The 18,607-nt window shown below is 42.0% G+C and overlaps 1 protein-coding gene and 1 pseudogene across 1 annotated transcript in view; one reads left to right on the forward strand and one right to left on the reverse strand.

Moving 5' to 3' along the window:
• Nucleotides 1-6,329: 6,329 nt before the first annotated feature.
• Nucleotides 6,330-9,109, forward strand: LOC110333434 (annotated as a pseudogene).
• Nucleotides 9,110-16,280: 7,171 nt separating this feature from the next.
• Ccny (cyclin Y) overlaps nucleotides 16,281-18,607 on the reverse strand; it is a 137,921-nt gene continuing 135,594 nt past the window's right edge. Inside the window, exon 10 of the mRNA XM_021214507.2 lies at nucleotides 16,281-18,549. Coding sequence (XP_021070166.1) covers nucleotides 18,433-18,549 — 117 coding nt within the window. The 3' untranslated portion in view covers nucleotides 16,281-18,432. The remainder of the gene's footprint in view (nucleotides 18,550-18,607) is intronic.

Raw genomic sequence — 18,607 nt, forward strand, 5'->3', positions numbered from 1 at the left:
CTGCCCTCAATATATTGATTGGAGCCTGTCCTTCCTATATTCCCAATTGATTCAGGACTCCTCAGAGTCCAGCTTTCTCTGTGATCCTTTGATTGTGGGCTCCTGTGAACCTGAGATTCTGGGTGTGTCAGAGTTCTTGGCAGTCAAGCTTCCTCTGAGACCCTGAAATACTGGTGTGACCCAGCTCCTGTTATCCTGAGATCTTGTTATCCTAAGATCCTGGGTGTCTTACAGTGCCTGGAAGTGGTGTCTCCTTTGAGGACCGTGGAGCTGTCTGGTCTGTTCGAAACCAAGGTAAACCAGTACTGCTCAAACGGAACCTGAGCCTCTGGTCAGGTAGGGCTCCGATGTCCTTATTCCTGCTGTCACAGGCCCGTCACAATTGTTTTGGAAGAGATGTTGTGTTCCACTTATCCTAAGATCACATGGAGAGTCCTCTGGGGACCGTGGGGGTGTCCGCAGATTCACACCCAAGGTGACCCAGAGATGGCACTGACTGGAAGGGACTTGTGACCCTGGTCAGGCCGTTTTTCTGCTTCCCTACTGCTGTCTCAGGTCCTACGCGATTGGATTGGAACCCATGTTGTGTTCCACTCACCAATGATCCTAAGATCTCGTGGAGAGACCACGGGGGACTGTGGGGGTGTCCGCCGACTCCTAGCCCTAGATGACCCTGAGTTGGTGCTGACCAGAAGGTCCGGTACAGAATTTATATTGATACAAGTTTAAGATTTTTCTTGGTGTGAATTTCTTATATTGATACAAAATTTGAGAATAACATAATTACTCTTAAGCAGGCATTGTGCTATGCAACTTATTTAAGAATACAAGGCTTAGGCCCAGTCCTTCTAATAGCTGCTTTACAAACTGTTTAAGATGATTAAGCAACAGAAGATTTTTCTTTCTTTCTTTCTTTCTTTCTTTCTTTCTTTCTTTCTTTCTTTCCTTTCTTTCTCTTTCTTTTCTTTTTTTTTAAAAGGGTCAGATAGCAAACTCATAGTTATGTTAGATTCTGATTCAATTATAATAAAGTACCTTCAATTTACTAAAATTGAAATAGCTAAGAGTAGCTAAGGCTTAACAGTTGAAGATACTTTAGTTAGATAGTCTTCAAAATCATCAGACATCCACAGTAGGTGACATTTAATGTTATTTAATCATTTGACAATGAAACATGTCTGCCCTGGACACTTTCCTCATTTTCCTTTAAAGAAAAATTGAGCATCTTTCCTTCTAGGCTAGGTTGATTATCTGGCAAGATACCCATGGGACAGAAATGACCTACTTCATCTACAGTCAAAACATTGTCTGAGGAAAGGACATACTATGTGGAATAGTCAAGTGATAGTTCTGTCAAGACAGAGTAAACAGTCCTTCATGATCCTGCTTTGCAAAGGTTTGTCAGGTGATCCTGGTCCAGAAGACTGAAGACAGATGTTCCAACATTATGGACTAAAACTATGAAACTATAAGCCAGCTCCAATTAAATGGTTTCCCTTATTACTGTGTCTCTTCAGAGCAATAGAAGCCAAACTAAGATAGCTATTGAAAGGACCAAGGTGTCTTAGTTTGGATTTTACTGTTGTGAACAGACACCTTGACCAAGTCAACTCTTATAAGGGAGAATATTTAACTGGGCTGGCTCACAGGTTCAGAGATTCACTCCATTATCATCATGATATCATCCTGGTAGATGTGAGACTGGAAGAGCTGAGAGTTCTACATCTTCATCAAAAGGAAGCCAGGAGCAGACTGAATCTCCCTTGGCTAGGAGGAGTATCTCAAAGCCCACCCCCACAGTGACACAGTTCTGAAAACAAGGCCACACCTTCTCCAACAAGGCCACACCTCCTAATAGCACCACTCTCTGACTGGCCCAAACATATTCAAACCACCACACCTGGTAATTCCATTTTATCTTAAACTCCTCCATTTGCCTCTTCCCTACTTATCTTGTAAACGACTTGATCCAACCCCCCACACCCTTCCTGAGTAAATCACAAGAGCTAGCCAGGGCCAATAGTTTCCTTGCTGACACATTTGTCCAGCCCAAAATAACCCAGTTTTAGTGTAGCTCCCCCAAGACACAGCAAATCCCTGTAAAGGACAAGTTGTCTCCACTGTCTGCTTTTTTCCCACTAGTGGTTTTTCACTTTAAAAGGCCTATGGTGGTTTGCTGGATATGGTAGTTCCAGCTTCCAAGTCTGGCCACATCCCTAATCAAGTAGCTTTGGAAATCAACAGTAAATTGTTCCTGATTGATTTGTACTGCATGGTCCTCTTCATTTGTGTGACCCCCAAACCCAACACCATCATCAGGTATTTTTATTTTTGGGCTTTTTCCATCTCTCACATGGTACACCTCAAAGGCCACCAATAAGGCCTGTGGAGTCAGGGGGTCTTTTCTTTAGATGTTTAAGTTTAGCCCTAATATCAGGGAGAAGTAGGTCATAAGGAATTGTTTTCTATCAATTCCTTGGAGGTCTTGGGATACAGACTGGTATATTTTAAGATGGCCTTTGTAAAGTGGTCTAGGAACTAAGATGAGTTTTTGTATTTGTCTTGTATGACATCTCGGATTTTAAAAAAATAATTTATTGCTTTAAGTGTAGCCTTGGAAAGACCAGCCAGGAGGGAAGTTATAAATTGATCCCTAGCAAGGATGCCCTTCCGGTATTGTAATCCCATTCAGAGTGAAAGAGTTAAACCAAAACTAAAAGAATATGAATGAATAGCAACAGTCAGTCTCCACTGAAATAGTCTGTGTTATGAAATATAATGCCACATATAATGCAGCAGGAGTAGGGGAGTGTCTGGCAGGCTCACGCCAAGGTATCCCCTGAGAAATCACACCATGCAACATACCTGATATAAGGAAAGTTTATTGTGGGGGAAGGGAGTTAAGTGGGGACCTGGAAAAGGAGAAGAGACAGAAAGGTGAGTGGGTGGGGGAGTGGACAGAGGACAGAAAGAGAAAAAGAGGCTGGCAGGGAGAGAGAGAAAGGAAGGAGGGGAGGTGTGGGTTAGTGAGCAGTCCTTTTATACTCAGGCTATTAACACCTGGTGGCAGAGCTTGTAGTAATGATGGCAGGTGATGATGCAACCTGTTGCTAGGTTGCTGTTGGGAACAGCCTAGCAGAATTGTCTGTAAGTCAATAGTTTGCCCCTTTATTTGTTTTGTTCTCCTTTCTCTGTCACATGGTCAAGCAGCTTGCCTGATATGGGACAGACTTTGGAAAACACCTTTAAAAACCAAGCTTTGGTCTAGGGGAATGGAAGCTATACACCCCAATTTCACAGCCAGCTTTTAACTGAAGTGGGGCAGCATGAAACAGCATTAGCCACTCATATCTAAAAGACCTGAATTCTCATAAAATTGAATCCCATAAGCTGAGAACAAAGAAGGCTTGGGGATGGGAGATTTTTGAGCTCTAGCTATGGGCAGAGGTAAAGGTGGTGTAGGGAAGAGCTGAGCGACACAGCAGCCAACTGAGGGGTGTGCACTGCAGCAGGAGGGGTATGCACTGCAGCAGGAGGGGTGTGCACTGACTGCAGTAGGCCTTCTCCTTTGCTTTCTACCCCTGACTGCTAGGCTTCTTGTTTACATTTTTTGTAACAAACTTACAGATCCATCAAAGATTACTTAAAAGATTGAACATTTACACAGCATGTTTGGTGGAAGACCAGAGAAAAAGAAACATCTCACAGAGGAGAAAATAGAAACAGGGAATAGGAAATCTCTTTCCATTCCCTGATTGCTCATAGCATTTGTAAAGGTCCCTAATAATATTGGGACCTAGAGTACGATTAGGTGACCATTTAGATTGATTATCTAAGAGATATTGAAGCCAAATTTGATTGCAAATGAAAACAGATTTAGGATCCTTCAGGTTGGGTCCCACATGTAGAGACTGGAGGTTTTCTAAGAGACATCCCAAGGGGAATGAGAGGGTATGAAAGACATTGTTCCCATGGATGAGAGATGGGAAGGAAAATGTCACTGAAGCCAGGCTAGGGTTCAGGGAGGACTGAATGAAGATAAGTAAGTCACCCCACTCAATGGGTGTCAGGGCTTAGCCAGGCTAAGCCAGAGGAGAAACTCAGCACCTGGTACTCCAGCTTTTGTAGGGGCCAGAAGGAGAGGATGAAAACTGAGCCATAGTAATAGAGTCTCATCTACAAGAAAGGGTTGATGAATGGAGTGGTAATAGCAATAAGGGGCTAGAGGAGTCATGAGATTTTCAGGCAGATCCAAAGTGAAGGTGGGAGAAGAGGGCAGGAAGGGGTACAATAGCCCATTGGTCCTAAGGAAACTGCAGAGTTGCATCCCTGAGGGTGGTGGGATAGGATCAAGAGGAGGGGTCAGCTATAGCCTTTAAAGACCATGGCTGGAGGTATCTCTACCTCTGTTAACACCAGAGGTATGCTGGGGCTACTCGACATTCATTACTTTGGATTCAGGAAAATGTTTACACTGATCAAGGTGAACTTAACTAATTGCTTCTTGTGAGTAGGGTGCTGAGCCATTGGTGCATAGGAAGGTGAGTCTGAGGCAGGTGGGCTAGAGATGAGCTATGGGGTTCCAGTGAGGCTCAGATTTCAACCTGCAAGCACCATGGGCACCTATCCTTTGTTTTGGCACCAAAATGCAGGTGCTGCAGCTTTGAAGGAAAAGGCTTCTCCTATAGAAGTATTAAGCCTCTGCTCCAGCAGGGGAGGTTTCCCCAGTGAAAGCTCTACTCTGGTTAAAGTGTTACAGCTCTGTTCCAAACGGTATCCTGGCAACAGAATACCATAAAGTCACACCACACAACAAACCTCACACAAGAGACTTATTGGGAGGGAAAAGCCCAGGCTTCCACTGCTCATTGAGAAGCAGCAGAGAACTGAGCAAAGAGTGGGGTTATATAGGGTTTCTTGGTTGGTGGTGGTGATTTTCAGGGTGTCCTGGAATTGGAGGGATTATGTGGCTTTGGTTTTGAAGCTCAGGATTGGTGGGATTCTATTTCTTGGCCCTGGTCTTGGGGTCAAGTCTAGGCTAGTGTGTTCTTTCTCTGGCCCTAGTCTTGAGGTCAAGTGTGTTTTTCTTTGGCCTTTTACTTGACAGCTAGCTACCAAGCCAGATGTTTGGGACTCTCAATCATACCTTGAAGGTGAAGGTCAAGTTCATCTTAAGGACTTTAATGCCTCATTCAGCAAGAAGTAGTTTAATGATAATGCTGCCTCCCTTTTCTGACCCCTGATTGTTAATCAATAATAACCTAAAGGGGAAAATGTTAGCCCCCTGAGGCACAAAAGTAGCCAGGTCTCTCCCCTGAGGACCTCCATTGGCCAGATTCTACCCACAGAATAACTACCCAAATGGCTGGGCACTCCCCTTACCCTACACACACAGTAAAAAGCCCAAGCTCAGAATCTGAAATTCCAATTCCTGAGCTCACTGGAAGATCTGGACTTCAAATTCCACCAATATGCATCCTGTAAAGCCCCCTCCCCTGAAACTCTATATAAAGCTTGCCTCTGCCTAGTGACCTGCTGCTTCTCACCTGAGCAGAGACAGCCACCCTCCTGGGTTTTTCCCTCCCAATAAGTCTCTTGTGTGAGGCTTGTAGTGCAGTGTAACTCTGGGGTTTTCCTTGGCTACCAAACTACCAGGATACCTTTCCTTCTGAACTATAAGTTATACCTACCTTGATTATGGGCCACATATACGTCCAAAACATATGTCCATGAGCTAAAAATAAATCTGTTGTTTCTCTAAACTGTTAATCTCAGTTGTTTGTTGCAGTAACAAAAACTGATACAGCAAAGTAGGCTTCAGCTTTCATCTTCACTAGTGATTAGATTTTACATGTATATTATTCCACCAAATGAAAAGCTAAGGCTGGTTCTTCAGCCAGGCCTTTTACTTTTAAAGATTTCTTTTTTTTTTTTTTTTTTTACTTATACTGTTTTTTGGTTAGCATACAGTATTTTCATACATAATATCTACTTTACTTGGGGAGAGAGAAGAGGCCACAAGGAGCTAGAGAAGTCACCATGAGAGGAGATGAACCATCAGCATGGCCAGGAGAAACAGCTTATGACCCAAGTTCAGTTCCGAGCACCCACACTGGGGCTTAAAATTATCTATAACTCCAGTTTCAGAAGGTCCAGAGCTCTCTTCTGGCCTCTATCAGCTCCAGTTGCTGCTGATAGAACTTGAAGAGTAAGAATTTCACTCCAGAGTCCCCAGAGCCAAAGCCTGGCAGAAGACAGCACAATCTTTCTTAGGAAGAGCTTTTCCTTGTGAGGTGTACCACTTCCACCTGGCTTCAAGTCAACTCCCTATGGTGCCAGAATTCATAGAAATTTGTCCTTATAACCCTCACCACCGAATCCCACTCAGTAGATTCCAGTATCACCTGGCATCATCAGAAAGAACTCCAAGAAAACCAAAAAGATGACCAGCTGTAAATACAATGCCTGCCATGTGGTCCCCGTCAGAAAGCTGGCTGAATGTGAAGCTACCTGTGACACCAGAAGCTCTGTGGAGGAAGAGGGTACTTTAGGCCCTCTACAAGTCAGCCTCCCACAGCCACAGAACAAGGACACACTACAGGTCCATTGGATTTCCAACCCTGATATTTGGGCTGTTGACGGTGCCAACTGTCACCCAATGTTCATCCTTAAGAGTTTTGTTCCCCAAAAACTTGTTTGTGGAAGTGACACCCCAGAGTCACAGGGAGGAAACCAATGCCCAGGAGATGCTCAGACTAGGACCAGGAAGGCAAACTTCTATCAGGAGGAAGAGGGCTCTCAGATGTGTGGATGGTCAAGCTTCTCATTTGAATAAAAACCTGCAAAGTAAAAATCAAAACAAAGAAATGAAAAACTACTTTACTCATATTCACCCATTTTACCTTCATTTGATCCCGTCTTCCTCCTTTCAAATCTACTTCAAATCTCCACCTACTGTCTGGGAGAGAACACAGTCATGTTTTTTCTGAGTCTGGCTTATTTCACTTACTCAGGACTATATCCTGTATATATTCTTTATAGGTGAATAAAATCTACTATGTAGACATACATTTTTGTTGTTGTTCATTCATCTGCCAATACCTTAGCAATTGCACATAGTGCTGTAATAAGGATATGTAAGCATGTCTGTGGGACACTTAGTGTCCTTTTGATACATTTCCAGGAGTGGCATCTCTGTTTTCAGTTGTTTAAGAAACTTCCACACAGACTTCACCAATTTATCTTCCCACCAGTGGTGTATAATGTTCTTACTTTCCCACACTACTGCTGGCATGTGCTGCCTTTTTGCTCTAACACACCCTTGTGTTCACTCATCCCTCCTACACATTCATGCAGTATCTGGTGTGGGTACCTTTCTTTTTTCTTTTTTTTTATTAGATATTTTCTTCATTTACATTTCAAATGCTATCCCAAAAGTCCCCTATACCCTCCACCGACCCTGTTCCCTTACCCATCCAGTCCCACTTTTTGGCCCTGGCCTTCCCCTGTACTGTATTTCCCAGTAGGGCATATAAAGTTTGCAAGACCTAGGGGCCTCTCTTCCCAATGATGGCCAAGTAGGCCATCTTCTGCTACATATGCAGCTAGAGACACGAACTCTGGGAGTACTGATTAGTTCATATTGTTGCTCCACCTATAGGGTTGCAGCCCCCTTCAGCTCCTTGGGTACTTTCTCTAGCTCCTCCATTGGGGGCCCTGTGTTCCATCCAATAGCTGGCTGTGAGCATCCACTTCTGTGTTTGCCAGGCATTGGCATAGCCTCACAAGAGACAGACAGCTATATCAGGGTCCTTTCAGCAAAATTTTGCTGGCGTATTCAATGGTGTCTGTGTTTGTTGGCTGATTATGGTGGGTACCTTTCTAAGTTCTGGTACAAAGAACAAGATGGACTTGATGTAACATGAACACAGAAAATGGAAGTTCTTCCTCCTAAGAGGGGGTGTTATTCCTAAGAGGTTTTGTTACTTAAACATGGTAACAAATAACCTTTAGTGCTATCTTAAAACTTTCTAGTTCTCAGATTCTTCAAAGCTTGAATACTGAGTCCTGGCAGAAAAATCAGAAAACCATTCTATAAAATGCCAACTCCTGGGCAGCCCTACCATCTGTTTGTTTCTACATTTAGCAACTATAAAAATAACAAAGCACCCAACACAACCATGCATATCTAGGTACACTGTCTGCTAAGTCTTTTTAAAGCCAGAATGGTTCAGCTGTCTCTACTCCAGAAGGACACACTCAGGGGGCCCTGGGTGACAGGTGTGTCTTGGCTTACATGGCTTGAAGGACAGCTGCAGAAATTGATAACTTGTGGGTGGATGATGACATTTCCCAAGTCATTCAGCCTTTCTCGGCTTCAGTAACTGATTAAATACAATAGGGCATATCTGCCTTATGCCTTCATCAGGAAGCTGCAAAAGGGACAAAGAAGAAAACTTGCCAGATGGAAGTATCACAAACTGGACATCAATATTCTAATGTGTGTGTGTGTGTGTGTGCATCTGTGGGTGGACTTCCAGGGTCTCACATATTTGTGACCATGCGTCTATGGAGACCAGTTCCTCCTAATGCTACTACTCAACCCGGGAGATGTAGAGTGAACCTGACTTAGGTCTACACAGTTTCACTTAGTATTCCTTTGCTTCCTAACTGCTAACCTACATTCTAAACATCCACCTAACTTGTTTTTTTTTACTTAGGCTCCATAATGGCTCAACTTTAAAAAAAAGTTTACTTACTTATTAAGTGGTGGTACGAGACAAGTCTAGTTTGGCCTTGAACTTGCCTCTATCTCTTGAGTTGATATCACAAAAGTGTACCATCAGGCCTTGCTTAATTGTTTTTAACTAACAAATAATAAATGTATACTTATGGGGTACTTGTTTATAGGATAGTTAAGTTAAACTAATTAGCATGTAAATCAATTCATAATTTATGATAAACTTTTCAGGGAATTTGAAACACAAATGCCATATTATAGCCTCTTCAACAGAACACTAAGACCTACTCTTCCTAACTGAAATGATCTATCATTTGCTTAATATCTCCCCTCCCCATGTCCTCCTCTTCTTGCAGTTACCACTTCTGAATTTGACTTTCTAGAGTGCTCATGGCTTGTGCCTGCCCACTATGCAGTATGCCATGTGCAGTGTGCTATACATACCAACTGAGGTCCGCAACAGTGGATTCAATCAGCCACTGATGAATACTAAAGTGACACCAGTTGTAAATGTGCACAGCCCTTCTCTTATAAGCAACACAGTATGTGCATAGAACTTACATTACTGAAATTATACAAGAGTACTACATACAAACACTGTATTTCACATCATGTAAGGAACTTGAGCAGTCAAAGACTTTGGCATTTATGGTGTGTTTTGGGGGTACCTATCTTTCTTACGTAACAGGTCCAGTGCATTTTTGTGTCCAGTTGATTTCATATACCATATTCTTCAGGGTTATCCATTATCTTCTCTCTTGCTAAGGTTAATAGTGGCAAAAGCAACATAAAGGAGAGAAAGTCTTATTTTGGCTCCTACTTCCAGGGTACAGTTTCATCGTGGTATGGAAGTCATTGAAACAGGAGCTTGGATCACATGTCTGTTGTCAAGAAGCAGAGAATGACTGCTCATGTGCACACATATTTTTTTCCTTTTCATGTGGTAATGATGCCACTCACAGAAAGCAGGTCTTACTCAATCAAGATAATCAATTAACTCAATCAAGATAATCATCACAGGCAGCCCCAAAGATGCATTTTCCAGGTGATTATAGATCTCAAATTGACAACTGGGATTATCTCATCTGTTTTATCACACATGACAATTCTCTAAAGGTTGGATTGTATTCTACTGGTGTGTGTGTGTGTAAATTTTTGTGGTGCCCTGGACCAGAATCCTGTGCATGACAGGAACACACTCTATACTGATCTATCCAATGGTGACACCTTGTCTTAGTCAGGGTTTCTATTCCTGCACAAAACATCATGACCAAGTAGCAAGTTGAGGAGAAAAGGGTTTATTCAGCTTACATTTCCACATTGCTGTGCATCAATAAAGGAAGTCAGGGCTGGAACTCACACAGGGCAGGAATCTGGAGGCAGGAGCTGATGCAGAGGCCATGGAGGGATGTTTCTTACTGACTTGCTCAGCTTGCTTTCTTATAGAACCCAAGAGTACCAGCACCACCCACAATGGGCCCTCCCCCTTGATCACCAACTGAAAAAAATACCCTACAGCTGGATCTCATGGAAGCATTTCCCCAACAGAAGCTCCTTTCTCTGCGAACTCCAGCCTGTGTCAAGTTGACACACAAAACCAGTCAGTACACACCTAGATATATATTGGCTATTATACAGTGCTCTAGCGAACATAGGAGTACAAGGATATCCTTGATAATACATTTCCATTTCTTCTGCTATATCACCCAGAAGAGCTGAGTTATGTTATCTAGTATGATCTGAGGAACCTGTCCAGTTTTCCACTGGCTTCATCAATTTATATTTCAATAATGTAAGGGATCCTTATTCTCCACATGCTCACCAACTTTATCTTGTAATGCGACAGGTTTGTGAGGTAGTATCTCATGTCACAGTGAGTAACTTAATTTCCTTTTCTGTGTGTGTGTGTGTGTGTGTGTGTGTGTGTGTGTTGTTTTCCCTCCATATCCACCTGTTGGCTATTTCAGTATCTTCTGTGATGCTTCTGGCTTGGCTTTGCTCACCCTTTTTGGCTGTGGCTCCATTTCTCTAGCTCTCTGAACTGTGCACCACAATATACACGCTTTGCTCACTATTGAGTTATAGCTGGTGTGAGCCCTGTAACACAGGGAATACAGTAGACGGAGACTTCCTTATGCATTGCAGTGACAGGAAGACCATAAATAGATGGGCAAGAGAAACAGGAGATGCATAAAGACTGAAAGAGCCAAGCAGGGCAAACAGCTTCTTTCTACGAGGTTGATAAGTGGCATTCAATGATGTGTAAATGAAGGTGAGAAACCCTGTGAAGAGTATAGGAACATGTCAGAAAGTAGCTCTGAGACAAATCCTAATGGTGGACTGACAGTACAATGGATAGAGGAGAGTGGGGGAAAGGCATCTTTGAACCAGTCTATCTTTTTATTTTGGAGTATGGTAGTAATGTCCCTTATCTTCAAGTCTTTTTGATGACATTGCTTAACTTGGGTATTATAAACATGCTAGCTTCCAAGGGCTGCCGTAACAAGCGTCTTCACACTAGATGACTCTCGACATCATCTTGATTCTGCTTTGAGGTGATGTTTCATGAAAATAGAAAGTCAAATATCTACCTCATTTTCCCAGAATCTAGCAACCCAGACAAAAACACAATGGCTAGATTCAGTAGAGGTCAATAATGACTACAAGAGAGCTGGAAAAGGACAGAATATAGCTGACGTTGGAACAACCATGGCCTTTATATGAGAACTGCATCTACCAATGTAAGAGCCACTCTCTCATGGAGTGGGCCTTACAAAAGTGGACTAACATCCCAGGAAACTCAGGTGGGCTTATGCTTTTAAAAAGTGCATTCAGATTTCCTAGCATCCCACAAGAACCAACTTTTTGAGAGCTGTAGGGAAAAGGTCTTCCCATCACCTGGTAGTTTCTGGTGGCACAGTGATGGTGGAGTTCCTTGGCTTGTTGATTCAACATACTTATCTTTCATTTCCACCTCCTTAAAGGGTCTGGATGCTAGATTTAGGGCTGATCATGATTCAGTATGGGTTCAACTAAACCCACAAAAATCTTATTTCTAAAAAAGATCAAATTTGTAGGTTTTGGTTTGACATAAATACAGAGCAAAACTGTTTAGTTCTCTGCTTATCGTCTGTAATAAGAGATTGTTTCTTCTTTTCTTCTCAGTGACAATGAAAGACCATATAAGAGGCATCACAAAGCTGTGACCAGTCTTTTAGGCTTTACCATAGACCTCACTGATCAAGCATTGAACCTGCCTCAATCAAAGTGCCCCCATCCATTTCAATAACTGCTACCTCCTGAGATGACAGAGTTCAGGGACTCAGAGCTTACTCTGCTGGGCACACTGTAAACACTTTCATATTCTTGTTTTTGGATTATGCTATAAATTTGAATGGCATCATATACAGGCATTGATTATTGTTAGTGAATTATAAGTGTTATTTTTATTGAAATCTTTCAACTGTCACCTTACTGAAAGTGTATTACGTCTTTCTCTTGGACTTTTTTAGTGGCAACCACATGAGTTCTAAGGTTTTCAAATCATGGTGACATTCAACAACAACAAAAAAATTGTCGAACAATTATTATCTATAGGAAGAAACAATGTCCAGGAAGTGGCTTATTTACATGTTACCAAGTTCAGATATTCTTTTCATGCCTACAGCAAGAAAGTGGATTCAGGGCTGGTGAGATGGCTCAGTGGGTAAGAGCACCCGACTGCTCTTCTGAAGGTCTGGAGTTCAAATCCCAGCAACCACATGGTGGCTCATAACCATCCATAACAAGATCTGACGCCCTCTTCTGGAGTGTCTGAAGACAGCTACAGTGTACTTACATATAATAAATAAATAAATCTTAAAAAAAAAAAAAAGAAAGTGGATTCAATGTCATTACTGTCATATGCAAAGCATTGATTAGCACCTACATGTTGTAGTTCTGAAGACGAGGTCCAGCCTCTTGACTGACGGTTCAGTCACAATCTACAGCAACATGACAGACATACAAAGAGCCACTTTCCCCCAGAAGTTGCATCATCATGAATAGGCTACTCGCTTGTTGCCAATATTTCATGTGTGAAGAGGGCAGAGATCCTACCATTGTTGGCCTTTGTATACAAAGGGCTAACCACACTTGGCCTCCAGCTTCAAACAGTTTAACATTTCAGTAGCCCACCATAGTAACCCTCTTTGCCTCTTCCACAGATACCTCAATTCAAAAGGTTACTTCCACTCTATTTCCCCCTCTTATTACCACACCATCCAATGTCAAGACATCATACCTTAGTATACAGTTGTAAAGTTATTAATGAGCCCTCCTGCAAAGACCTTGTCTCGTTTATACTGTACTAGGCCTAACACTAGCACTGTCTACCACCACACATGGTCAATACACAGCTGCTGAATGCAATATAAGGATCATTTAAAGTCTACATTAAAATTAACTTATTAAACAAATATACATGTTTCAGGTTTTGCCACCTATAGGAAACTACCATGCAGGCTCAGCACTGCAGGTGTCTGGACAGGACTGGTAAGTATGTGACCTACTGCTGCTTTCCCACTGCACCACCTTCAATCTCTTTGTTTCTTCTTTCTCAAACACCAACTGGATGAGAACTTTTGTTATTAATATCCAGAGACTCCAAATTTAGTATTATCCAGACACACTTAGAATTCTTGTCATGGCCAGGAATATATCTTTCACTTATAGGCTGATATATGAGGTCACTAAGGCCTCCCATATGGTATAGCACACTACGGTTACTTCACCATGTTTTACTTACAAATATCAGTCTTTTCCCAAGTTTCCCTAACTTTCCGGTATCCCCTTAAAGGCAAGAACTTTTCCATAGACTGCAGTAGCTGGTGCTCAGGTGCAGATATAGGAAGCTTGGAGGTGGTTGCTTATTAGTCTTCTGGACTGGTGGGACATACCACAAGGGAGGAGGCAAAATCCTTTCTTTTTGCAAAGTTAGGCTTCCAGGGTGAGTTCAGGGTGAAGTAGCACTCTTTCTAGAACAGCTTCAGTTGGGGGTGAAGTCAGATATCCACCTCATTTTCCCAGAATCTAGCAACCCAGACAAAAACACAATGGCTAGATTCAGTGGAATGCTACTTGAAGTCAATAATGACAAGAGAGCTGGAAAAGGACAGAATATAGCTGACGTTGTAACAGCCATGGCCTTTACATGAGAACTGCATCTACCAATGTAAGAGCCACTCTCTCATGGAGTGGGCCTTACAAAAGTGGACTAACATCCCAGGGAACTCAGGTGGGCTTATGCTTTTAAAAAGTGCATTCAGATTTCCTAGCATCCCACAAGAACCACTTAGTACATGTGTTCCTGTACTAGCAAGAGTCTGACAGCAACCTTCAATGAGAGGATGAAGGTGAAGGCAGTGTCATAGTTTAGCCTTGGAATAGAATTCCATGTTCCATTATAACACAGATCAATACCAACATCAATAAAGTATTACATATAAGATGAAGTCATGGTTAACATTTTTGTCAAAACTGCATTTATTTTGAGATGACAGTTTTTGATTGCACATTTGAGTCTATTTATAAACAAAAGTTCTCAAAAGGAATAAAGTTCCTTGCCCCCAAACAAATCACAAAAGGATACAAGATGGTTTACTAGGACCTATAAACCCCAAATGCCATCCAGTCAGACATGTTGGAGGGCATTTCTTAGTATAAACAGGTTCTTGGAGAACTCTACATGGTTTTTGGAACAAGTCCTGGCTTGGGCATTGCTCACCCTGCAGCAGTGTACACACAAAGCAGCTTCTAATGACACACCATCAGTAAAAGTAATTATTGTATTGCTTACCGAAAAAGTTTCTAGTAAAAGTGGCACCAGAGGATCTGTGGCCATGACATGTACAAACTCAGTAAGAAGCTCTAACGAGTAGCATGGAGTATGGCTTGGTGAAGTCATCAGCAGTGCGAGCACACGCCTCACTGACTCCCTTATCTCTAATGAGCTGTCAGGCAGCTTGCTTCTGGGAGGGCATTCTGGTGCTGCTCTGTGCTCTGCATTCAGTAAGGCTGAACTGTTATTCCTATTACAGGCTGGAGTTTTCTTTCTGCTTATAGAGCTGAGGGGTTCTAGCCCTGAGCTGAGTACTTTCCCCACTTGTGCTCCAGGCTATGCTTCCTGTTTCCTCCTGGTAACGAGGAGAAGGCCATTCATGTTAAGAACTGCCAAGGCTCGGTCTTGAGATATTCACACCACTGAAGGCCAGGACACAGTGGTTTATAAGACAGAAACAGTATTTAAGGAAAGCATGTGCTCTGATGCCTACTGGCTAACTTAGTTCCTCACCTGGTTGAAGTCCCAGGTGGGCTTCAGTTTCTCAGTAACTGAAGACATACACACTTTCTCTCACTATTCTTAGAATTAATTTACTCATCACCCCTAAAACCTGCTCATTTTTACTTCTCTGAGGCAGAGTATTACTACGTAGACCAGGCAGGCCACCCTCACAATCATGATCCAGTATTACCACTCTGGAAACACTGTCCAATTTTATACCAACATAATTAAAAAAATATAGCAGGAAGGCAGACAGTATTTGTTCTATGTACATATATTTTTTTAACTTATTAAATACCTATAGTGAACTAAGAATATATACATATATAAACTCAAAGCTTATAATATGGCCCCAGGTTGCAGCCCCTAAAGCAGCAAGAATATGCAAAATCATAACTCACCAAATTCTGCCTTGACGCAGCAAAATTCCCTGAAGCAAGGGAAACACCAAGTTGGAGCTATCCCAGGTAAAGACCACGGAGAAGGATCACAGAACAGAAGAGCCATCTTCAACAGCTGGAGGCGTGAAGCCACAGCTGACCTCACCTGAACATTAAGGCATGAAAGCCCCTCTAGACCCTTCAGGAGCTCATTATATTTTAGCTGTAACTCCTTTCTTTCCCCAGTGAAAAAGAAACAAAATTTACAGGAATGTGTGTTTATTCTTCAACAAATTATATTTGCTGTTTAAATCAAGTCTATCGTCAAGAAACTGTGGCTTTCTTCATCCTTCAACAATGACAATGAGCTCTTTACTAGAGGCTGCACTGAGACAGCATTCCCAAACAGCATCCAGCGTTACCTGTCGGACACCGATCTACTTTGCAAACAAGTTACACTCACTATGATTTATTTATCAACACTACTATTAGGTTGGTTTTATCTCCTTTTTATTTTGGCAACCTGAGAACAACCCAGAAAACAAAAATAAGTCTTCATTATTGTATAGAAAAATTAAATGAGCCTATACTTACATGCCTAGTAATTCAGACTAAACAGTACAACTGAAATCCTTAGTGCAAGAAAATACAACCAATTAATACAGTTTAACACTCAGTGATGCAAAGGGAAAACCTTCCTATTCAGAGGTAGAGTCCAGTGTACAAGGCTTGAAAACAATAGTCAACAGTCTGAATAAAACCAAGCCAGGCTATAGAGTCACTGTTGGATGTCAGGTACCAGACTGTGTGCACACACATACAACAAACACACTGTACAATCTTTTAAAGTAGTTTAATAAACTCCACAAAATAGTATCAGGTGCATTGAACTATTTACATAAGTCAATTTCCAAATCTCCCATTCAAATAAGGAATAAAAGTAAGATCTCTGCTATCAACTCAGCCGTTCTTCCCTGAAACGGGCTGGCAAAATCAGGTACTTTCCACGAGGGGGGGATTCATCTACGAGGCATTCATATTTGGCTAAGAAAATAGGTCCTTTAGGGTTATAGAGATGAGGGAATACAAAATGACACTTTCTACATTTTTAGATCTCTGTTTAAGGTTTGTAAGGAGAGAAGCTGATCCTGTTTTCCACTCAGAGCAAATCATCAAAGATGCAACAGGAGGGTGGTTAAGTTTTTACTTCCTGCTTTGGAAGTTTAGGCTAGAATTTGCTCATATTGCATAAAAACTGCACAAGAACTGCATTGAATCCTTACAAACATTTGTGGCTCCATACTTTTGGGATTTTGATATTTTGTTCTATTTTCAAAGTGTGCTCTATTGAGAGGGGTCAGGCATATGATTTTATGGTATTCAAAACTAGCATACAATTCTAAACTTTTCCAAGCTCGCACAGGAGGAGTATATAACAAAGCAAATGCTAGAATGTATCTCAAACAAGGAAAACCTCACAAACCCCGGTCATGTCAACCTAAGATGGGCGGAAGCAAAGCACTTGTGTGTGACTCAGACTCTTAGACTTCATGTCAGATTCTCTCTTTAATAGGTACCTCTAACCCTTTTACTGTACTCAATAGAAGAGGTTAATCTATCCCCCAAACAAGTCAAAAACAGTCAGAAAACACAAAAGCTGGTTATAATTAAGGAAGTATGAACCTTCACAGTTTGTGTAGCTTCTCCAAGCACCCACAATGAGAATGCAAGTTGAATTTTTTTTTTTTATTCAATCATTCTGTGAAAAATACCTCAGGAAATAGTAACATTTTGCCTTTTAGTGATCTTCCCACTGGATACCCACCCACCCACTTCCCATTTTCTAAATTTTAGATTTTTTAAAAAATTGTATACAAATAGACTAAATTTGATTTAAAGGAAGCATATAAAATTCAAGGAGAATATTGCTTACAACAATGGACATGGAAGTAGAAGACTGACCAGGCAGGGAGCATGTGGACATGGCTCCTCATGAGGTCAGGAAAACCTGGCTCCCGGGATACTTCTCTATCCAAGATGCTGTGCTGAGGGCCTTTGCCTTCAGCCACAAAGTCTGACTGAGTTTTGTAATTACACCTTCATGTTAGCAGAAAAAGAGAACCTGGGATGGAGAGGAGGTGACAAAACCAAAACCAAGAACAACCAATTGCAAGAAAACTGGAAGGCACAAGCACCCATATTAATCTAGATAGAATGTTCTTGGAATTAGGCAGGAGAGGGATAGTTTTGGTTCAGTACTACAGTCAAGTTAATCCTGCTATTGTTGAAAGAGAATCATATAAAACAGGTGTGTAGAAACACAACAAGCACATCTTACTTGTGAGGAAGAAAGCTCAGAAGAAGGCTAGAGAAAATGGAGCAGAGATAAACAATCAGTACTATTTATTTGGATGTCTGTGCCATGGTGGTTACAAACTATACTCTCTGCTCTGAGGAATCAAAACCAAACCAGAATAAAACTGAACAAACATCGCCATCCCCAGTCCCAAGAGAGCAGCATGAAGGGATGCAGGAAGGCTTACAGAGCATACAGATTCCAAGGGCATCGCATGGCATTCCTCATTTGGAGATGCGTTCAACTCTGCTACCTATCATCTGGCTCCATCTGGAATCTATGACCAGACAAGGACCCAGAAACAGCAAAGCTACCAAGTAATCTATCCCTTAACACAACTTCCTTTTCCTTCATTTCCTTCTCCAGGATTAGAGTCTGTTTCCTCCATGAAAGAAGTGCTATTCATGATGGCCGGGAAGGCTTGATACCAAGTTTCCTGAATACTGATTTCACGTCCCTTAAAGCCTCTTTGCATGGACCCACGAAGTGTGGAGGTGGGCTGAAGGCAGCCTTGATGGGGCTATTGTTAAAAACAGAAGGAAAAAAGAAAACCAAACCAAACAAAACCACCCAAGTTCATCTTTAAACAAAAGGAGAAACTGAGGGACAGCACAGTCTTAGGAGAGTTCCCCAGTTAGGAGATGATGGCCGGGGACCACCGTGGCAGAATCAGGTTGTCAGCACTTGCCGAACGCTTCCTCATGGGTTTTCTCAGGTCCTTGTACTTGTCCTCACAGAGACGAGAGATGGCCTGAGAGGGAGAAAGACAGTGCAAGTCAGGTACACACCAAGGTCCCACCTCAGCCAGG

Source organism: Mus pahari, chromosome 15 (genome assembly GCF_900095145.1).
Source record: "Mus pahari chromosome 15, PAHARI_EIJ_v1.1, whole genome shotgun sequence".
Lineage (NCBI taxonomy): Eukaryota > Metazoa > Chordata > Mammalia > Rodentia > Muridae > Mus > Mus pahari.